Source organism: Natator depressus, chromosome 2 (assembly GCF_965152275.1).
Source record: "Natator depressus isolate rNatDep1 chromosome 2, rNatDep2.hap1, whole genome shotgun sequence".
In the NCBI taxonomy this organism is placed as follows: Eukaryota; Metazoa; Chordata; order Testudines; family Cheloniidae; genus Natator; species Natator depressus.
This window is the reverse complement of record NC_134235.1, coordinates 168,882,157-168,906,282: the sequence shown is the minus strand read 5'-3', so window position 1 is coordinate 168,906,282 and position 24,126 is coordinate 168,882,157. Positions and strand designations below refer to the sequence as shown.

The 24,126-nt window shown below is 40.6% G+C and overlaps 1 protein-coding gene across 1 annotated transcript in view; it reads left to right on the top strand.

The window, feature by feature from the left end:
- Positions 1 to 19,299: 19,299 nt before the first annotated feature.
- CNTNAP2 (contactin associated protein 2) overlaps positions 19,300 to 24,126 on the top strand; it is a 1,640,949-nt gene continuing 1,636,122 nt past the window's right edge. Inside the window, exon 1 of the mRNA XM_074945269.1 lies at positions 19,300 to 19,488. Within this exon, the coding sequence (XP_074801370.1) occupies positions 19,392 to 19,488 (97 nt within the window). The 5' untranslated portion in view covers positions 19,300 to 19,391. The remainder of the gene's footprint in view (positions 19,489 to 24,126) is intronic.

Genomic DNA, 24,126 nt, shown 5'->3' with positions numbered 1-24,126 from the left:
TTTTAGGGAGCCTAAGTCACAAGGATAGTTCTCATCAGACAATAAGAACTAAGTCTTTGGGCTAGAATGATTAATTATAGGTCCTTATTTGACCACAGACCTATCAGGCAGGCTCACATCTTGTGCAAGACAATACTATCTGCATTTACAATATTACTGCCCATACACTATATGGCTCACATGCCACCTAGTGGCAAATCTTGCAATTTTAGTATTTCTTCATTCTTTACTACTGTCCCAGTAAATAATTTATTTGCACATAATGTCCCGGAAGAAGAGTGTCCTGAAGTATTTTTTTTAATATACAGTTGGTCTTCGGAACTGAAGAACTAATAGCCCTAGAAGAAAAGATGCTACAATGGACAGAGAACATGTAGTATGCAGGGCTGTTGTAGCTGTGTTGGTCCCAGGATATTAGAGCGACAAGGTGGGTGAGGTAATATCTTTTATTGGACCATCTTCTGTTTGTGAGAGCAAGCATGCAGAGCATTTTTAATTCCATAGCACCACATTATTGCATATCTGCTTTTGTATGGCTATGAGTTGCAATACTAAATGAAGTGCCAGGCTCTGCATTCTTATTATATGCCAATACTTGTTCTTACAAAAGAACTATCTTTCACTACATAGGCAAATATTATGAAATAAAAACCCTGTATCCTGAAGTACAGACAAAAAGAACAGGAGAATTTAAGTCATAATATGTCTGACCATTTTTTCTAAGTCTCAATAGAGATTTATTTTAATTGTATTTTTTTCTCAGCATAATTGACACTAACCAAGGATAGATTATTAATTCCCCTTACTGACACTGATTAATTATAAGTAATGTATAGTAAGAAGAAAAAAAGGGCTTCAAGGGAGACCCATTATTCAAATCCTGGACCCTAGTTATTGTGGCTCAGATTCTGATACTCCTCTCATTTAGCACCTTACTGCACAAGGAGTTTCACAAAGTCAATAGGGTTGCTGGTAGATAGACGTACTGTTCTAGGACACAGGTATCAGAATCTGACTGTGGGTCAACAGTGTTTTGAGTACAACATGTGGCACAGTTGGCTTCAAAGGGAAGGAAGTACTTCAGATCACTCACAGCAGTGAGCGGTCTGGACTTTTTAGTGTTGTTGGTTGTTCTGATTATTCATTATTTCATGTATACAATACCCGGTGTGCTCTAAGGGCTTTGCAAATAAGGTCTCTGCCTCAAAGAGCTTAGAGTCAACATAGACAAGATAATTTAAATAGGTACCAGTAGTTCGTAGGCTCCAAAGGAAAACCTGTTCTCTACTGAAATCAGAACCACTTATTACATGGTGTGATATATGAAGCGGGGGCAGGGGTGAGGGGGAGTAGCTCCCTTTTGATGGACACCCAGCCGGCCAGTTAGCTGTAAAATCCCTCTTGGTCTGTTCTCTGCTTGCTTTACCTGTAAAGGGTTAACAAGCCCACAGGTAAAAGAAAAGGAGTGAGCACCTGACCAAAACAGCCAATGGGAAGGTAGAACTTTTTAAAATTGGGAAAGAAACATTCCCTTTGTCTGTTGTTCTCTGGGCTGCAGGGACAGAGCAGCAATGCTGTAAGCAGTGTAAGCCAGGTATGATTATAGATTATCAATTCATACCTCGAACCTACTTATCTGAAGCCTCAGATATGTAAGTAAAATTAGGGAATGTCTAAAGACAAGATTAGGGTTATTTCTTTTATTTCTTATTGGCTTGTGGACTCCTCTGTGCTAACCCCAGATGCTTTTGTTTGCTTGTAACCTATAAGCTGAACCCCCAAGAAAGCTATTTCGGGTGCTTGATTTTTGGAATTGCTCTTTTAAAATCTAGCAGAAGCCTAAGTTCCAGATGTGTATTCTTTCTTTTTTGTTTTTAATAAAATTTACCTTTTTTTAAAAACGGGATTGGATTTTTGGTGTCCTAAGAGATTTGTGAATATGCTGTTTAACTAGCTGGTGGCAAGAACTAATTTCCTTTGTTTTCTTTCTCAGCTCTTCCCTGGAGGTGGGGAGTGAAAGGGCTTGAAGGTACGCCACAGGGAGGAATTCCCAAGTGCTCCTTCCTGGCTTCAAGGGGGTTTTTTGCATTTGGGCGGTGGCAGCATTTACCAAGCCACGGTCAGAGAAAAGCTGTAACCTTGGGAGTTTAATACTTACCACTTCAGGCTTGTATTAATTTTTAGAATCCTTGTGGGCCCCCACTTTCTGTACTTGGAGTGACAGAGTGGGGATTCAGCCTTGACACATGAAGATTCAAAGTTTAGGCTGTAGAACAATGAAAAGTGGGAGGGAAGAGAAGCATGCACTAGATTTTATCTTTTTGGATCCAGCCTCTCTTTTTTTTTTTTTTTTTTTTTTTTAAAGCTATTTGCTAGTAAACATGTCTTTTCTGTCTTGTCCAGTGGCTCTCTTGTTGAGCTGTCTATTCATGGAGTAACTTCAGAACTGGGTATTTGTAGTAAAGCGAGCATTTGTCAGAGATGACTCACAAAGTACTAAGATTTCATTATAGAACTGTATAAGAAAAAATAGTATCCACTGGAAAGCAACCAGTCAACCAAGTGTGTGTGAGTACAAATTTTACACAGTAAAAAGAGTTTGATTCTCATTTCACTTATGGTGGCATATACCGAAAGTAACTCCATTTTTGTCAATGGAGTTACACAAGTGTGAGAGGTGAATCAGAATTTCAGAGACATTTACAAACATTGTTTCTAAACCTGACTCATGAGTAGTTCTTCTTGTAAGTAATCCCATTTAAGTCAATGACTACTTGCATGAGTAAGGATTATTGATAGAAGCAGGTGCTTAGTGGGAGAAATTATTTTTGAACATTTTGGTGACTCAGAAACCAAATTTTGCTTTCCCATGGTCACATTTTAATTTACTGTTTGCAGAAAAATTCCCATTCACAAACAAATATCAAGCTTGCACTCAAAATTCATTGCAGAAATTAATTGAATTCATTATAGGCCAAAGTAGGAGACTTCTGGCTTTTCTTAGTCAATTTGCTCAAAAAGAGTTCCTTCTTTGCAGCAGATCCACATTATCTGATCAGACATGGCAGGCTGTCACAACAGACCTGGCTGGTTGTGCACTGGACTGAACTGTTCCAGGTAACTGGATAGTGCCCAAACTTGTCTTTTTTGCAAGTTTGTCTGCTCTCTCTCCTTCTTATGATGTGTGCTGGTGACCAGTAAACACAATAACAAATAAAGCAATAGCTAATTAAAACAGTGGTGGCACAAAGTTGTTGAAATGTTCCCAGGATTCCTGGGAACGCCTTGTTATGGACATTATAGGCATTTGACTCCACCTTTACTAAATTTAGACCAGATGCAGGCCGCACTCTAGCTGCCTAGTGGAATCCTCAGGTTGTGCAGAGGTACCACAGCAGCTTAAATGTCATTTGTCACCTTAGTGCAGGAGGTGTGACCAGGGCATAGGAATGCACTAGTGATCCCTGTCTGCTGAAATGTCCTCTTGAGCCATGGGACATAATTTAGAACAGCCTTAAGGTTGCTCTAACTTACATCAGTGACTGGCCCAGTTCTACAAGGAGGGGAGCTAGGCCTTCAAGGGGAAGGAAGGGCCCTGGCTCTGCACCAACAGTAGTTGGCCAGACCCCAGCATCTGTCTGCACATGTACATTCATGCTTCTGTTACTAATCAATTTGTGTGATGAATGTGATAGAAAATTGGAGACCAGCGAATTCAACAAATGCACTTGATAAATATATGAAATATCCTTGCACATGGATGGAATATACTCAACACAATAAACTCAAACTGTGTTTGCAAAACTCAAGGCAATTTAAAGAGATGAGCATGGTTGTGACTGTCTTTCACAATTATGACTGTGCAAAACCCATGGCCTGAGATCTGGCATAGACAGTTGAATAGCCCAGACAAGAATTGGGCTGCACCCTTCCTAGCTATGACTGTACATGCTACATGCAATCAATATATGTGAATGTGGTGAGATAAAATGGATTTTGAATGCAAACTGAGCCTATACTATTACTTTTTTTTGTAAGCCAGGCCTGACTCAACCAGTATGAAAAGAAAAAGAGAGATGAGAATCAGGCTCTATAAGAGTATAGTGATCGATTTACACAGAAGTCAAAGCAAACAGTGAATTCAAACACCAAGCAAAGTTCATGAACAATTATAGGATGAAATTTGTATTTAAAAAACAAACCCTAAATTATATATGTAAGAATCAATTTGTGAATGAAACAGAGTGGCATGTGTTGAATAAATTGTTCAGTTTTCCCAGTGATAGTTGTTGGATGGGGCCTGTCAATTACATTATGATGTAAGTAGCAGAGCTGGTTGGAAGAATGGGGGCAGGGAATATTGAAAATCTTTGACAAATTTGTGTGTTTTGTTTTTTTTCTTGAACAAATTAGAAATCCAAAATTGTGACTATCTTTACTAGGTAGATTACCAGTTTGTAAAACAGATTGAAACTGAGGCAAAATTAGATGCTGGTTTAAATAGAGTGCCACCATGCAATTGATGTAATCACTTGAATCCTAAGTAATTCCTATTTTTGCAAACATAAATTGGATTTAAGTAGTGCATAGGCCTTGTGTTAGCCTAGGACAGGGCTAATTTCACAGGATGAATTTCACACTAAGTGATTAGCTCAAAGTCAAATAAGGAGTTAGTGGCAGAGTTAAGAATAAAATCCAGGAATCTGCTTGTGATGCTGACAGACCAGTGTCAGCTCATGCCAAGGCCTCACTGAACACTGACAAATGCAAAGCTGGAAACCAATCTGGCTCAACTGTGTAGTAGCATTGTTAAAATTGATCATAAGCTTACAAGACTGTTTAGTGATTGGGCTTCATGAAATGTTTGAGGTGCTACATGCATTAATCTCACCTATAATATCTGTATCCCATGTTATATGGTAATATTTAAGTGTTAGCTTTGTAACTGTGAAAATGTTTGCTATGAAACTAGAAACCCCACAGTCAGCAGAGAAGCATTACCACTTATGAAATACCAGTTTACCACAAGAGGTGTCCTCTTCTGCCCAACAAAAGAGAGCCTACAGACACCAGATGAACCACTGTGCAACATCAGTGGACAAAAGACTATTGATTGCTCCCACCACACCCATGAAGAGGGGATATGCACAAACCCTTGTCCTATCACAGTTTGAATTCTGGGGGAAGGGAATAAAAATCCCTGACCAGAAGGAACTGTCACTACGCTGCTTTGAATTTGAAGAGGGCAGAATTTCTAAGCATAAGCAAAGGATCCCCAAGCTGCTTAACTTTGGTTAGCCCTAAAAGACATATAGCGCTTGCACATTACACCAGCTTCTATTACTTTTTGAAATCTACGACTCTTAACTCAAGTGTGTGTGTGTGTGTGTGTGTTTACCTGCTTTAACCCTGCAAATAACTCTCATTTATTTTTCCTAGTTAATAAAGCTTTAGTTAATTTATTATACAATTGGCTACAGGCATTGTCTTTGAGAGATCTAGGGTGCACTTAATGGGGTAAGTGATTGGCCCTTTGGGACTGGGAGCAACCTGAACATTGTGACCTTTTGGTGTAAGGGGCCATCTGTCACAAAGGCAGGCTTGCCTGGGTAGCAATGTAGATCGTAGTGACCAAGAGGACTGTCTGTGGCTCCATCTTAAGACTGTTATAGTGCTTAAGGAGTTCAGACTTGACACTTGGTTGGTGAAATGTAATTATAGAACACACAACCAATTTGGGGTTTGTGCTCTGATCTGTGAGTGCCAATCTCTGGGCAGACTTATAATTGTGAGCCAATTCAGACAGCTCGACACTACTCTCCCCCGATCTAACCATTAGACAAACTAACACACTTTGATATACTATACATTCTCTATTTAACACAGAATAATATGAATTCATTATCAAAATTTCTGCTCCAAAACTCTCTTTTAATATAAATCCTTGGCTTCCAAATAAATTTAAGTCTGTTACAATTATTCTCATTGCAATAATATTCAATCCTTCCTGACATGAAACTTGAATTGAAGTGACTTTACTGGGCTGCAAAAATGCAGGATTATCACTATGGGTCTGATTCACTGAAACAATTGAGAAAGCAGTTTTGCTGAATTGGGCCCTGTATCAGCTTTCTGTATGAAACATGCAACTAAAATGTCATCCTCCAAGCCTGGCAAATATCTTGATTTCAGTATGGCTTTTGACACAGTCCCACATGACAGTCTCATAAGCAACTAGGGAAATGTGGTCTAGATTAAATTGCTATAAGGTGGGTGCAAAACTGGTTGAAAGTCTGTACTCAAAGAGTAGTTGTCAATGGTTCACTGCCAAACTGGGGGGATGTATCTAGTGGGGTCTGGCAGGGGTCTGTCTTGAGTCTGATACTTTCAAGATCATCATTAGTGACTTGAATAACGAAGTGGAGAACATGCTTATAAAATGTGTGGATGACCCCAAGCTGGAAGGAGAGGTACAGGCACTTTAGAGGACAGGATTAGAATTCAAAACTACCTTGACAAATCGGATAATTGGTCTGAAATCAACAGTATGAAATGCAGTAAAGACAAGTGCAAAGAACTACACTTAAGGAAAAATCAAATGCACAATTACAAAATAGGGAATAACTGGCTCCTCAGTAGTACTGCTAAAGAGGATCTGGGGGGTGTAGTGGATCACAATTTTATATAGTCAATATAATGCAATTGCTAAAAAAGCTGATATTGTTCTGGGGTGTATTAACAAGAGTGTCATATGTAAGACATGGGAGGTAATTGTTGCACTGGTGTGGCCTCAGCTGAAGTACTCTGTCCAGTTCTGGATATCACACTTTAAGAAAGGTATGAATGGACAAATTGGAAAGAGTCCAGGGAGAGCAACAAAAATGATAAGATTTGAAAAACCTGATTTCTGAGAAAAGGCATCTTAAAAAAGAGACTGAAGGGGAGACCTGATAATAATCTTCAAATATTTTAAGGGCTGTTACAAAGAGGATGGTGTTCAACTGTTTGCCATATCCTACTGAATGTAGGACAAGAACTGGTGGGCTTAATCTTCAGCAAGGAAAATTTAGATTGTAATTAGGAAGTTTTTCCTAATATATCTAAGGGTAGTTACACACTGGAATAAGGTTGTGGAATCAACACAGGTTTGTAAGGACAGATTAGACAAACCCCAGTCAGAGATGATCTAGTGTGCTTGGTCCTATCTCAGTTCAGCAGGCTGGACTAAATGACCTCTCAAAAGTGGTGTGCCATCTGTGTATGCAATGAACACATTACATGCCCCAGGACCAGCTGTGCCTGAAGGATGATTCTCTGTGGCTTCCAAATGCTTGTGGAGGATATCATTGTGTAGCACAAAATGGGGTCTTCTGCACAGCATGACCTCTCATGCACCGTACATGCGAGGTAACACTGCGTAGATCATTAGTTCTAAACCTGCGGGCTGCTTGCAGCCCAGTAAGCACAGAGCTGTGGCCCATGTGACATCCTCAGGGCCATACAGGTAGTATTGGATGGGGCCCATGATGCTAAATAGGTTTAGAACCATGGGTGTAGACAGTGCTATTTTGCATGCAAGTGTAGAATAGTATGCCAGACTCAAAATGTTACTGTTGCCAGCATACCAGAAAGTGGCAATTTCAGGTGAGAATAGGTTAAATGTTTAGCTAATTAAATTAGCTTGCTTTAATTTCTAGAGGGATGTAGAAAAGCATGCTTTTCACATTCAGTTGAGTACCTTTGCTCTGAGTGTGTTTTTTTTTAACAACTCACAACCCTCCATGCATGACGTTTTTGTTACAAAAAGATTAAACAGAAAAAAGAACACATTGCTTTTTTGTAACGTGTATCTTTCAAAAGACTCTGTTGGGTACATAATTTAAAATGGACAGATGTCTTTTTAACGATATATATTTTTAAAAATCAAACCTGCATACTCCAATGCTCAGTTTCTTTTTAATCTGATTGTAATATCAGTAAAAATAACATTTTGACATTTAAAGATTTTTTACACCAAATATCAAACCTATTCACTTCTAGTTTACTGTAAAGAAAGTCTGATTAGAAAGTTTGCGTTTTCACTTAACTTTAACTGCTGTCCTCTGCTACTTACTTTTCAGTTCCCTACAGTGAGCTCAGACCTCAACAGGGCTCCATATGAGTACAGAGGTCTCCCCACACAGAGCTCATTGCAGGATTGAGATCATAGTGCATAATTGTGGCTCTAGTAAAGGTAGTAGCAGGACTTCATCATTCCTGGAGCGATTTGTGCCTAAGGAAGGGGATGGGGTATTCTGCTCCCCTTGGTAGAAGGAATATACTTCAAGGGGAAACAAGGGCATGGATCTGTCCTCGTAAACCCCTTTGAATGCAGCATCTGTGCTTGGGGGAGTGCAGGGGCTGTTTCCCTGATGGGGAAATTCAGGAATTTTTTTTCTTCTAAGGGCAGGGACTGCAACTGTGTCTGGTTCATACATGGGCTGTGCAAGATTGGGAGAAAGTTCTTTGCACCTCACACTTGTGAAAGGGGTGGCCACAATCTGGTCCTAAATTGGAAACCACTGCTGTTGCAGTCAAAGGCACAAAGCTTCCCTTTTATTTCAATGGGAGCAAGCTGAATCTTTAGTCTTCAGCCACAGGCCTGCTCCCCAATTTAGTCTCTCACATGTATGCAGCTAGAGCACCAAGTAAAAAAATAACAGGGTAAAAATATCTGTTGGTTGGATAGAGAAGTGAAGTCCTGTAGTTCTTTGAATTGAAAGGTGACTGTTTTACTAAGTGGATCTGACAGGACAAACTAAGCCTCTTGCATGACTGCATCCCTTTAGTTATTCAGCTACTGTTTCACTGTGGTATTTGTGGAGCACAGGTTGTTTGACTGACTCTATGGGTTTAAATGGAAGTTTTGAAAGAAGTCAAGAGTTCTTTAGATAAGTTATTTCTTTTACAAAGAGTCATTTGTCCAGCTTCTTCTCTTCCCATTTAGATAATATGTTTGAGCATTATATGGGTATTCATAAAATAGTAAGCTTCCTACATGAGTTATATGCATAGATTAATTCCTACTTTCTAAAAGCTAGTTCCCATTTTGATGATTACCCTTGATTTCACTGATTAGGGAGCCTTTGGCTTTAAGTATCTGAGTGAAAATTATTATGACTTTTATTTTCACAGGCAGGAAACAATTTCTCACATTTTCCACTCAACAGCAATTAAAAAGTGTTTCAGCTCATGAGGGTGTCAGTTACAGCCAATATTAAGCTGACTGATCTCATCTGAAACTGTAGTAGTTGCTCTGTCCTTCCATAATGGAGATATTTTCTTTGCACATTTCTGGTTTAGAAAGCTTGCTGTTTTATGGAGCTGCATGTAGTGTACATTCAGACATAACTATCCAAAGAGGAGTCATGTGGGTTGGCTTGATCAGTCTTTTGTAATAGAATTCTACAGTACTGTATTCTATCTGCTCTGAGAAGAACTTCAACCAAAGAGCTCCTGACCCCTTTCAAAATTTTCTCGTAGACCTGATCAGTCATCATCTTAGTGTACATGCAATGTGCCTCAGATGGCACATGACCAGGATTCATCACCAAATTTGGTCCGCTGGTTGGATCATTAACTTCCCTGACTCAGGCTGGGTACTGACAGGGAATGCAACATGAATGCTGACCCCTCTGGGCCTAAAGAGACCTGATGGCCAAAATATTTTTCTGGACCTGATAGTAAATATCTTGGAGCTACACTCCCTCACATTGGTAAAGGGGCGATGTATGAGAAGGAAACATGTGGAGTGGGTATGCATGAGAAGGAAAATGGCTTTATCTCAGATGAAATTGGCTTATACCAAAATTGGGAATGAACAGCATCTTCCATACAGATAATATACTAATACTAATATTTATAGAGATCATACGTACTGTGTGTATGAGTAATAGGTGTATATATTTCAAATTATAAATAGAATACAGATGTGGATGGATGGAGAGATACAGAGATGGTTGCTGTGTACTTATTCATGCTCTTGAAGACATAAGATCTGTATTCGTATCAAAGGATTGCAAGTAATGTCCTGGCAGCAGGCATATAAACAAGACATCCTACCCATAGACCATTTGTTTGCACAATCCCCCATTCCCTTTCATTTCAAACTACTTTGTGGGAATTAGTGATACTTCCTTAATCAGTAAGTGTTGCCCTAGCTATGCCCTCCACAACAGTGATCCTGTTCAGAAAGTTACTCATGGGGTATCAAACTGGAAGCTGGCCTCCAAGCTGATGCACCATAATGACGATTGCAAGCCATTATGTGCAGTGGAGCAATCACCTACCTCAGATTTTCAAGCCTACCCACAACCTGCCAATACCCTTCCTACAGCCAGGTACATGAGCACTTGATTGCTTGCTACATCTGGAGTGCAGAGTAGATTTAAGAATTGGTAGGTTTTGTTTCCTTGCTCACGGCAGTAAACCCTGACCATTTTTCAAAGTGAAAAGTCAGGCCTGATTGGGTTTTTAAAAACATTCTAGAAAGATGCACAGCTCGTGCAGTTCAGATGAAATACATCTGATTGCAAGGTCATCTGTACCACTCAAGCCCTGTTGGGAGTCTGTGTGTCAGTGAGGGTGGCCATGGACACAGCAGTCATGCACAGGGAAGGTCTCTATACCATCCTAGTAGGACTTCACATTTCCTTTGAATAAGTCAGTGAGGAGGGGAAAACAGTAGTGATGGAGAGGGACTGTGTTGCATCTCAACGGTGTCAGAACCTAGCTCTTTTAAATGTACAGTATAAATCTGAACTTTTTTCTTTTTATCATTCTATAGAAAGCGGAGTTTGCATTAGTTCAGTCCCTTTTCTATTCAAGAGAAATTAACCACTCATTCAGCCTGCTTTTAGGTGGGAGTTAAATTCAATCATACAGACCATTTACTCCAGCTGTATGTGGGAAGAGCCGAATCTGACCCATAGTGCCTTACTTTGCTCTTGATCTACGTAAAGCGGTCTCATGATCAGCAACTTTATCTATCTTGAGCAATGTGTGCATGTGTGTCTAAATCAATCGACTAGCATTTTTTTAATAATCTACTGTAGTCTCTTAAATATTATCTCCATGAAGTGACAGCTTGATTTTAGGGGAAGGACATGCATGAGTAGAGGCCCAATAATTGGGCTCTATAACAAGGTATAATTAGCTTGTACAGAATTTATATCAAGCTGATAAATTGATGACCACTCCTTCACGCACCCTTTCCCCCGAGATCACCAACAAATGGTACATTCAGCATACATTTTAGTCTAATGTGCTATGGTGCAGAGGTTCTAAGGAAGGTCTACAATCAGTGAATGAACACATTCTATGTGACATATGGTACAGTAGCTCCAAAGTGAGCCTTAGGCTTCCAGGCTGATCAGACCAGATTGAGAAACTCTGCTTTAGCTCATGCACTGCTCAGAAGCTTTACTGATGCCCAAGCAGGCATTATGCCTTCTTAGCCCATGCTGACTTCCTAAAGATCACGTAAACCTTACTTAACAGTCCAACTATTAAAAATGGTTGTCAATCTTTGCCAAGGCCATCAAATTAAAAAGTAAATTTGGAGTTTTTAGGCTAAGATGTATTTGTCAGAGACTACAAGCTATAAGAGGGAAAAAGTTAAGAAATGTAATAGCTGCAACCATGAGAAATTAAGACAGACATGACAAAGACGGGACAGGCATCACTGTGGGTTTTGGTTTGTCTGTGTGTACTTCTTCATATTTATTCTATATTCCAGGATTCAGGCACTACTTCACTAGGTGATATACAGACATGTAATAAGACCATGCTTGATTTATAATGGAGAATTACTATAGCTTCACATGTACCAATAAACCAAAGTGCCTCACCATAATAATTGGATGAAAAAAAATCTGTAACATGGTTCAAGAGGGGTCTTGACCCTAGTAATATTATAATATAGAGTAAATGATACTTTATAGCATTTTTGTCTTCATAGATCTGTATGCTCTTTATGATGGAGGCGGATAACTATGGTTGATTAGTATTGTAATGGAGATGGATGTGTGGACAATGTTAAAATGAAGGAAATATTTATTCAAATACTTAAATGGCTTCTTATGCTTCAGTCACTCTAATGCACTACTTTGCTAACCTCCCTCTAATCTCTTCCAGAATGTATTGAGTAAATAATGAGACTACATAGTTGGTAACACAAATTATTTCAAATTAATCACTGTTTTAAAACTACCACTTACAACATTTGCTAATCCTCTAGCAAAGAGATTCCCAACTGTGGTCTGTAGACCACTGTCAGTTTGCAGAGAACTGGCTGGTCAAATTCAGTTGGCTCTCTCCCTTATATCCAGCTGCTAATTTTCATATGCAGTCTCCCTATTAAGATATGATCAATGCTATGAGAACATTTAATGATCCCCGCTTTAGCCCTTATGTTGACGGTTAGGCACTAGTTAACAGAGTGCTTTGTTCTACAGGTATCAAAATAAAAAGCTCCAGATTTGCATTCATTTCAAATATCCCTTAACATTAGTTAGGGGTATTTCCCACATAATTACAACTTTTTCTGATAGCCTTACTATAAATAAGCTTGTGTCCTTGTTTTCCAACAGAGAGCCTTTTTTCATGTGCTTGTAAATTGGCTATGAAATGTTCCAAACCAAATGTAGTAAATCCTATTTTGGCACAGGGCTTTTATTTTTAACATATTTTTCAAGAAAATCTATCCAATGCTTTTATACTTAGATAATTATGAACACAGACGTTTATTTTAGATGCTTGGAAAATAACTAATGGCTTCAGGATTTTTTTTTGTTGTTCTTTAAAGACCCAATAATGCTTTCTTTGTATACCCAAAACTCTCATTTAAGTCAGTGGAAGATAGAGGTAAAATTCTTCTTCTATTAAGCTTAATGGCAAAACTCTTTTTGGTGCTAGGTTTTCACCCTAGATGCACAAAGAATGCAAGACAAAGTCCCAAATCTGTAAAGTAAACTTAATGTAATTGGTTTTGGCAATTTGAAAACAAAAATGTTTAACTGTGAGAAAGTTTACTGTTGACCTAATTCTATCTTCACTCACAAGGCTTCAATTCTCAAGAATATGCAACATAGTATTGGTACAAAAATGGGCATTTACATGATGCAGCAGACTGATGCAAAAAGAGCTTTTTAGACTACTAGATCAACACATCCCATCCTTCCCACTCTCTTCAGGACTAAAGTAGAAATAGCATTGTGTAGTAGGCAAAATCTAGCAAAAATTAATCCACATTTTTTAAATTGTATAAATATTTCACAATGGAATTCTGTTACATGATTAGTTTGGTTAAACTCCCTTATGATCCATATGATGATTGTTGATCCAAATTTATACTACTTATGCAGGCAAAATCCTACCCTGTAAGTAATAAATAGGCAATCTTATCTACCTAAGATGTACAAGAAGATGAGGCTTCAATTGGCTTATTTGCATGAGTGTAAACTTCAAGATAAAACCCTTCATATAAGTCCATAGAAATAGTTTCTCAAATCCAGACATACATGGAAGCAATGTTTCCAGCTTAGGAGAACAGAACAAATTATTGGCATTATTGGAAGAAAATACAATTCAAAAAGAAAGTTTTCCTAAGTGGCACTCCCAAATATTTTCCTCCTTTACTTATGAACATGTGGCTTGAGAAAAGGTGCAAAATTATTTCCCAGTTATGGAAACATCCAATTAAAATCAAACAAGCAATGCTTACATGAGAGAGCAGGGGGACTGAGTTCTAGAGAGGGTGCTAAAGCTATCTCAGCACAAAAGGGGGCATGTTTGGAAAGGACACTGGTGAATCTTGGAGGAAATAGAAGTATACCAAATTGGGCTGCTCAGACAAATGAGGGGCAGCAACCATCTTTTGTATTTTAAGATAAACAACTTCTCCCACGCCTGATTTTAAGTGTGGCCCCTTCTCAGCTCAGAATACAGCCAATAATAAACCAAATGCAGGAGGCTTCGGAATAAAATGGAATAACAGACACATGGACATCTATTATCTCTGTAGTTTATCATATCTGTTCTTCAGTGAAAAATCTCCATGTTCCTTGTACGTGCCACTCATTGCAGATTTTGCATGGCTTTTGTGGGATGTCTGAACCAACCACGCAGCTTCTCAAAGAGCAAATAAACTTAGGTGACCAGATGTCCCGATTTTATAAAGACAGTCTCGATATTTGGGGCCTTTTCTTATATAGGCACCTATTACCCCCGTCCTGATTTTTCACATTTGCTATCTGATCACCCTAAATAAACTGCAAAACAGCCTCAAACCTGGTTATCTATGCAAACAATTACCTCTACAACAGCCAGATAGTAGCCTGAATTTCTGGATGTTTTTTGTGTCAAAGATAGAGTAGGAATGAGATTTAATACCATGAATGAGCTTTCTCTTTGTTCATAATATGAAAACCAAGCGCAGGGTCAGGCCTAGTTTGTGTCCATGAGACACACTGTATGACTTTGGATTCTTTTTGATAGACAAGAGCCTGTATTATACATTGTAGGATGAATAAATCAAGATTCTCCAAAATAGGAGTCTAAAGTTAAATTCCTAAATCCATATTTAATCTTTTAAATAAGTGGCTTGACTATGAAAAGTGCAGAGAACTCAGTAACTTCCCTTGACTTAAATGGGGGCTCAGCATTTTTGAAGATCCGGGCACTTTAATTTATGAACCTCATGTTAGACTATGCTGTTGGAAAACCTTGGCCAAAAAGCATATACAAGAATGGAAGGAAACACATTACTTTTCTGTGTAAGGTTAACTAAACAGAGCTTGCTATCTAAAGAAAACAAAAGTTATCATGCCAAAGTGCATGGACCATTCAAAAATGTCAACCCATGTGCTGTCTATTCAGCTGCATGAAGATAATGTCTCTCTTCTGATTAAGAGCCCCCCTCCCCCCCCCCTTTACCTACATTAGGAAGGCAAAGAAAGACCGCTTCTATCAAGACTTCCTTTCCTTAAGCTTCTAGAAAAAATAAACATTTTAAAAGGTATACGGACAACCAAAAGGAAGTATGTACCCTTTCCTTGTTTTTTTTTTTCCCCTATGCCTCCATCAGCGACAAAGCACTGAGGAAAAAAAATCCTTCTTCATAGGTAGTCCTAGTGAACAACCCCTATTTATTAATATACCCAAAGGACCCTTCATAACAGATCTTTCCCTCATATGGAGAGATAATTATATGCATATAAACATAGTTTTCTTTGGGCACAGGTTGAAATATGTTACATATATCTTTCCTGTGTGAGGCTTTTAAATTTACCATCACCAATATTTCGGGTGGAATTCAGATGTGGGTAATTTTTAGATCTTCAAGGGGCTCTTGGTAACCAAAAATATAAAAGAGAAATATGTAAATAGAAATAATGGTGCTGTTGAAGATAACTGAGCACAGTTTCTCCCCCTCCCCCAGTCAGATTCAGACACTTTAATTTTGTTTCATCTTCCTCTTGTAGTCCTCACTCAGCCAAAACTCCCATTGACTTCACTGGGTGTCTTGCCTGAAAAGGACTGCCACATTTGGCCACAACAAATATTTAAAGTTCTTAATTGCAATTTCTAGCTTTCTGATACTGTTTTTCTACTTGTCATTTGTATACTGTGTGTGTGTATATATAGCCCAGTTCAGAATTAATTCCATTTAGCAGACAATTCTTGACAGCCCTAGTAAATTCAGAAAGATCTATTCACTCATCAATACGTGCTTGTGTGCGCAATTCCCATTAAACTCAACAAAAATTACTTGTGTGCAGCAGTATTTTTTAACTCTTAGGAATCTAACTAAGCTCCAGGTGGATGTCACCTGTGGACCAGGGTTTTCCCTCTGCTACTGAGGTTGTGAGGGGTGTTGTGCTGAAGAAGAGAGAGGCTCTGTGGCCTTTGGGAGACAGGCCTATCTGACAGTTTTGCCTTCATCAAATCTTGACTGTCCCTGCTACCTCACTGCTGGGAATCATTCTTTCTTTTAGCCTATACTTGTGCTATAGGCCACTGTGATGGGGTGCCTGCCCCACACTGGGTTCTAAGGAGTTAATAGAGCCCTTGGGAGGCTGTGCAGAAGATAGGCTGCTCCTCACAGCCCCTCTCTGATTGGCTATTGGGCTGGGCTGGCCCATATAAGAGGGGCTGAAAAGCAGAGCAGCTTCAGTCACTCCCTGCAGCTTGAGGAGGACTGGCTGCCTTGCAGGCTGAAGGCAGCAAGCACCCTGGACAGAGCAAGCTAAGGGCAATTAATAGAGCCACTGGGAGGCTCTGCAGGAGGCAGATGCTATTGGTTCTTCACCGTTCCTTCAAGGCAGGAAGCAGCCAAGGGAAAATAGCACCCATCAAGTTCAGGATAGGGAAAAAGAATTTTGAGCAAGTTTTCCAAAGTTTTTTCATGCAAGTAGAACAGTCAAGGATTAGCATATGTAAATGACAGGGTGGGGCTTTTGTGGAGCAAGGATGGAAGTACCAAGTAACTTAGTGTTACACTTAAAATGAATTCAACAAGGAAATATGTATTTAGGGGTTAACATATTACAATTGAATGCATGTCAGGAATCAGGGCCTCCAGCAGAGCCAGTGTGTGGGCAACCTAACGATGGCAGCTGGCCTTTAGTAGGCTGTAAGATTGGCTGTTTGGTTGGTTGGAGGAGTCAGTGACCATCTCTTAAGCCTAGCAGTAGTAGTAGTTCACTGGCCCTGCCCCTTCATCTCCCCTGCTGCCAGCCTTGGCATTTTGGGGAGGGTCACGTGACCCTTCAGGGCCCCCCTCCCCACATGTCACCACTGCCTGTACCTTTGCTAAGTTTTAACAGCTGCTTGTTCCCAGTCCTGTTCCTGCCTTTGCTCCAGCCTACTCCCTGTGTTACCTTGCTCCAGGCAACCTGGTCCTGAGTTTTAGTTCTGATTTCTGGCTCTGGTACCTGGCCTTTGATTTTGACCCCTTGACTTTGATTTCTGACTTTGGCTATAACTCTAGTTCTAACAATGGACCCCCAACTCCTCTAACAACTGGTCATGACTGTCCATATCCTGGTCACTGATGTAATACCTGTCTGTGTGTGTGTCTCTAAAATAAACTAAGGGCTTTTAAAATTAGTAAATATTAAAAGCTGTGTGTAAAGGTATAGGGATCAGGAGGTTGCAGGAAATGAGGGGAAGTTTCTGTAAGAGTTATTTTTCTTTTATACATACACTTGTCATATACAAAATTATTCCTAAACATAATTGAATTAATTTAAGAACATCCATGTAAGACAAATATTAATATTCTAATTTTATACTCCTGGGGGAGAATTGGGGAGGGGGGAGGTTAAGAGACTTGCCCAAGACCGGTAAAAAGTCTGTATCAGGGTTGATACTTGAGCTCTGGAATTCCTCAGCCCTAGTTCTGTGCTCAAATCATTAGACATCAACTCTCTCTGCAGACCATAATTTATGTATAAAAAATTAAGGCTGGGATTCTCAAAGGGGCCTAAGATTTAGGCACACAGCATATATTAAAGTCAGTGATAGTTAGCTGGAATTTTCAAAGTGGTCTAAGGGAAGTGGCACCCTAAGAATTGGTTATCTGCTTCTCCAACCTCACCAGGTATCAGCAAATACTGGTACTGCTGCGTGCGTAAGTCATAGCATATAATTTAGCGCTGATAATTTATTCACAGAGCGATGCCAAAAATAACCTGTCCGTTTTTCTCTCCTTTCTCCCCCCCTCCCACTCATTACTCACCCTTTCCTAGGCTTGTGGAATAGTATCTCGTGAATGAGTGATTTTAACTTTTCTTTGCCCCAGCAGTTGCAGCATGAATAATCCACCTGCCCATTATTCTACCCTACCTAGAGAGCAGTATCTTTCAGTGCCGTTTCCAACCCCAACCCCCACCCCCGCCCCCCAACCCACACCCAAATTGGAGAGCAGCATTTTAAACTGCCTAAAATATAGAGCTCTAGCACTGCCTGTTTTCCTTAGTGGCTGCTTCCAGGCAAAACCTATATATATTTTTACATTCACAACTGATGCAGGAAGCCCAGAGCTGCCAGGGCTCTGGCTTGCCAAACCTGGAGGTGCTGGGGCTCAGCGTGGCACACGCTAAGCGCTGGGTAATTCCACAACGAAAACATCTGCATTAGAGGCTTCTGCAGCCCTCCCAGCTCTTTCGCAGGCGGGGTGTTGCTCAGCCCCTCAGAATTAGGACCGCTCGGAAGACTGGCCTGATTGGGGATCCCAGGAGGCTGGAGCACCGCGAGCCTGTACCATCTCCACGCGAAGGGGAGCAGAGCGGGAAGGGACAAGGCGGCAGAGGAGGGCTGCCGACTCTTTCTGCGGTGCTGGCCCGGGGAAGGGAAAGGCGGCCGGGAGGGAAGGGGCGCGCTGCAAGCTTCGGCGCCCTGCGCGCCCAACTTCATCACCACGGACAGCCACCTCCGGGGCTGAGGGCGCGCGGCCGCCTCCCCCGTCCCCTCGCCTCACCTCTGCCCGGCCCGGAGCGCATGCAGCGCCTTCCTTTTGCTTTTGCTTTGAAAAGCAAGGGGAGGCGAGCCAGGGCCCCGGAGGAGGGAGGAGCCGGGGAAGGGAGTGAAGCAGAGGGGAGGGCAGGGGAGGATTTTTCACTCCGGGTTTTGGTGGGTGGTTTTTTGTTTTTTTTGTTTTTTTTTGGCTAGCCCCGGCTGCGGCTGCTGGCGGCGGCGGTGTTTCCTCCAGCGGGGACAGGCCGGCTCTGAGCCGCCCCCTCTGCGGCGGGAGCTTCTCTCGCTCTAGCTGGGTGCGCGCGCGCGCCTGGGAGGGCGCGCGGGGCTCTGGGTCGGTGTGTGCGTGCGCGCGCACTGGCTGTGTCTATCTATATATACCCGAGCGGGGAGGCTGCTTGGAAGCGTCTGTCAGCCCCGCTGCTCTGTGCAGAGGGAAGGGCTGCGCTGCAGTGGCGGTGGCAGCAGCAGCATTAGCAACACCAACACCAGCGTCTTTGCTCCCTTCCCCCCTCTTCTTTGCCCCCCCCATTCCTTCCGCCTCTTGTGAGTGTTTTATTATTGCCCCCGCTCCTTGCTTCTTCCTTCGGCTCTTCTTCTTCTTCTTTTTTTTTTGGGGGGGGGGGTCCGAGGGCTGCGCGCACACAGCAAGAAGGGAAAGAAAAGTATTGGGACTTACCCTGTGCTGCTCCAAACCCAGAGGCAGGAGGCGAAGAGGGGGTTTGGCTTCTCCCACAAGGTAAAGCCCTGCCCCCCCCCCCCCCCCCGCCCGCGCATTGCCTCCTCACAGCAAAGAGAGAGGGACGGAGGAAAAGTGGAGGAAAGCAGCTATTCTGCGGCTGGCCTTTGGAGTAAAGGGAGCCGGGAAGGGAAGGATGGTTGTGGTTCCCCGAGCCGGCTGCAGGGCAGCCCTCTTCCTCTGGATTTTCAGCAGCATCAGCTGCAGAGCCAGGACGGCGCTCCCTGCATCCCGTAAGTAGCCTTTCACAGGAACCTTTCCCCACTTTCCGCTCCGCATTAAGATTCCCACGGTGGCTCTGGAGGGAGGTGTCTCTAGGTTTCGGGCTCGTGTGGTGTGGTGTGTGCGGGCGCCTATGTGGAGGAACGCGCGGCTGATTTGCGTGATGCTAGTGGAAGTTGGGAACTGGTACAGGAGAGCTGGCGGGGGCTGCAGTGTGGACTTGACATTCTTTCCCCAGTTAGTTGGGTTGGGAATTGGGATCTGCAAATACTGGAGCTGGACCGCTGTGTGTGGCAAAAGGGAGACGTGGGCAAATTCCGCAACCAGTTTTGTGTGTGTGTTTTGGAGAATGAAAAAGCTTGGTACTTTGAGGGGAGGGAAAGACAGCTAGTGGCTTGTGTGGGGGGGGAGCTGAGGCAAGATGCCGTTGTCTTGGGAGTGAAGTTTTGCTTTCCAAGTTGGGTTGGCGCTGACCAGCCATTGCGCTCACAGTGAGAAGTGCTAGCGAAATAGTTAAAAAGCAGAAAAAATGCTGAACTTAAGAGAGCAAAGCACCTGTATAGGACCGGATCCTGCTGCCAGTAATGACAGCGCACTCGTTGATTTCAATGGGGGCATCAAACCTTTAATGTTGCAATGAGCGATTAGTTTGCAGCAAAATATTCGCAGGTAGATGTCACTGTGAAGTATTTAGTTGTTTCTTTGTAGCTGATGCAGAGAACGTGCCATTTGAATGGTATTTTTGAAACAGATACTGAAACGATGTGTGGCGTTTACACAGGATCTGCGGTGCTAGCGGGGAAAAAAGACTTGTGGAAAATAGCCGTTTTATAGATAAGAACATGTTAAAATGTGACAGATGGGGGGGAGGGTATGACAATTTTCCTGATCAAGCAGCGAATTGTTTTGGAATGTATGTTGTATGGAGGTGTGAGAGGATCTCTCTCTCTCTTTCTCTTTTTTGGGCGGAGGGGGGAAGGGGGGCGGGTGGTGGTGGTGGTGAACAAAACTGTTAGGTTTGGGATCCGGAATACAACTGTACTTACCTGAGTCACTGTTTTTTCCCCATTTCATATGGTCAGTTCTGAAAAAAAAAATCTAATGTGATTGTCCCAGGATTTGCCATATATTTAGACCATTATATGTATTAAACCAGAGAGATAAAAAACAGACACTCTACTGTATCCTAAGCCTCTCAGGCTATAGTCTTGTCTTCAGATAGTTTCCCCTTTCCCTCGGGAGCAATACCAGTACTGAAGATTATTACTTTTGACTTGATTATTCATCTCAGTTTTGTTCTGAATGTTCATACTTTGTAATAGGTCATTGTGCATAACTGGAATACTCAGAAAAAGACGTAGTAACGTAGGTTACCATAATTCTGTTCTTGGGTCATAAACTCCCATGCAATTTTAGGTAATATGTATTTTCTAATGCTGTAGCAAATGTTTATAGTTCTGCTACAAGTTTAAATTTGGGAACAACATACAGTATCTTAAAATTGTCATAGTATTTGATTATACAGTAAGCATATGTTTAACATTTAGAAAAAGTTTGATAAGTTTTTATTAAAGATAATACTTCTAAAATAAAGGCAGGTAAAAGAGCATACTTGTCTTAATGATAAAAAGTAAAAACTCACTTTTGTATGTTTGTTTGTTTTCTAGATCTTTGCAGATACTCAATGTATTAATCTGAAAAAGCACTAGACACCAAACTCCTTATGCTGAGTATAGAGTTCACACTTTTCTGATTCACTAAAAGTGAAATGTGGATTGGTTTATAGGCAATGGAAATATAGCTACAAACAGATATCAATCTCCCTTACCATTGGCAACAAGACTATGAACATGATAGCATATGAAAAATGCATTCATGTCTGTTCAGAAATATTATAGTATTTGCCATTCCCAGTGCTAATGAAATGGTTCTAGAGTAGGCACTCATAAATCATGATGTCTGTCAGATAACTGGATATTCTGTTGCACACTTCGGTATACAAACTGAGTATTTTGTGTTTTTTAATTCTGTTGTCTCCAGCTAATTGTAAATTGAATTGATGACCACGCTCTATCTTTGAAGAGAAGCCAGTTGCCTCTGTTTTCTTCTTGGTTCTGACTTGTGGAGACGAAGTGAGAATACCTGTGGAGGATTTATAGACTTAATGAAATAAAAGGAATATTTATAATTTTAGCATACAACTAATTTCCACCCAAACTATTGTTTTAGACCCACTACTAAAAGCTGAAAAAAAATCTCTACTCTTTCGCTACAGGAAAACATGAATATAAACAATCTTTTTACATTTTTTTTCTAGAAAGCAGACTGTATGTTTGGTGTATTATGAATATACTAAATATTTGCATAAGACACTTGTATCTATTACTCCCTTCTCTGATCCTGCTCCCATAGAAATACATATCAAACTCCCATTGGCTTCAGTGAGAGCAGAATTGAACCCAGAGTTCTCATTTTTCATCTAGTTTCACTTGCGGGAGCAGACTGGATATCAAGTTTTCATTTTCTCTGTACTGTCACTAAGCCTCTTTATTTCACTGAAATGATGCCTGTCAGTTAGTTTGACCACGTCTGTGTCAGTGTGAAAATAAACATGGTATGATAATGATAAAATATAACCCAAAGATGAATTGGGGAATGTGAATCTGGGTGTTTAGTATAATAAGCATGCACTGAACACAATAAACTGATATAGTATTATCCATAACTCTCCCTTGTTCATGTTTGCTTTTTAATTTGGTTGATAGTTATCTTTACAAAACCTCATCAATAAGTTCTTCATATAGTATATTTGTGATCAATATTTAATAGACAGAAAGGGGATCAAATCTCTCAACTGTTTTCATCAAGGCTAATGAACAGCTCAACCAGGAGAGGTCATCACAAGACAAAAAGTAACATGGAAAATCCAAATTTAGTACTTTTTAGCTACTTTACCTGACTTAAGGATGTGATGGTAAGAAGAAAGTGACTGAGACTAACTTTCAATTGATACGTTCTCACTGAAAAAAAATAACTTGCCTACCTGATAAACATATTAGGATGAATCACTCTTTGGGTCATCTATTTCTAGGTAAAAGCAGCCCTAGTGTAAAAGCATTGCCTCTCTCAGCTAGAACTTGTTTTCAGTGACTGTTTATGTTCAACAGAAGTCAGTTCAGCACAGAATTTCTCAGTACTAAATCTGCATTTAAAGTCATATGAATGTGAATGCTTTTGCAATATGACCCATTCCACTATTTCAGCTGAAGCAGCAACTCATTTGCCCCTTTTTTTTTTTTACAACAGGCTGAAAACATGAAGTGCTGTGTTTAGCTGTGTATACATATGAAAAATGTGCTTTGTCTTCAAATTAGTCAGACTTTCCTGCAGTAGCCTCAGCTGGGGAAAACGAGGGAGGTCTGACGAAAAACATAAAATAGAAATGTGATGTCCCCTTTCAAAGTGTGAGTCATGATACAGGAAGCCTCATTTCTAGGATGGTAAAAAGTAGGAATGGAGATATCTGTCTAACTCAGAGTGTTTGAATGTTATATGGGGAGAAGCCTGTTTAAAATGGTGTTTGGGAGTATCTTATTTTGGAAAAAAATCAGAGTAAACATTTTATGAAATCTGGTATACTTCAAGGTGAGAAAATGGGTCGTTAGTATTTTATTACATCTAACTTTCTTTTCTTTAGGTCCTATTCCATAAATATAAGGAGAAGATCTTAGAGGACGTAGGCCCAATTCTTCAAAACATTTAAGCTTGTGCTTAACTTTAAGCATGTGACTATTCCCATCTTTATCAAAGCACTTAAGGATGTATGTAAAGATAAGCACTTATATAAGTTCCATTGAAGTAAATGGGGCTTGACTTGCCATTGAAGTCAACAGGGCTTAAGCACGTGCTTAAAAGTAATCACGTGCTTAAGTGTTTTGCTGAATTTGGCATGGCCAGACATATACCTCTGATTGTCTCTGTATAATTCTTTTGCATTAAATCAAAAGTAAAAAGAGAAACCAACAAGCAGTTTGTTTTTAAAATGTTCAGTTAACATTAAACTTGTATACGTCATGGTAGGAGACTGTAGCTGAATGAATAAACTTTATATATATATATATAAAGAAACAAAATATTCTGCTAATCTATTATAAATTGGTGGTAACAGGAGAATATGTTTTCTACATACTGAAACAGTGCATATTGCCTCAGCCCCAGTTTGGCCAAAAACAAGGAAAAAAAAATCTGCTATTCCAAGAAGATGAAAGGCCTGTGTTTCAAAGGGCATTAGCTCATGTGCTTGGGCCACCACGCACAAACTGATTGCACACACTTATCAGTGTGTATAAAGTAAGATCCAAAGCCCATTGGCGTTGAGTCCATTTACCTAATAGACATTGAATCACTTATCTATATATTGGAATGTGCACATGCAAAAACTACTTGTGCTTGGTATTTTTTATGCAATGAATATGCAAATTATCATATGTAATAACAAGTGATTAGACATAAAAATTGTGCTTGCAAGTGAAGCATACACTGATGAGGCTCAAACAGAAGCCATGTGTTGAAAATTTGGCCCTATGGGTTTTGACTGCTTCTCTTCCAAACAAACCAAATGTCTTTTCTGAATATCCCCCTGTTTGTTC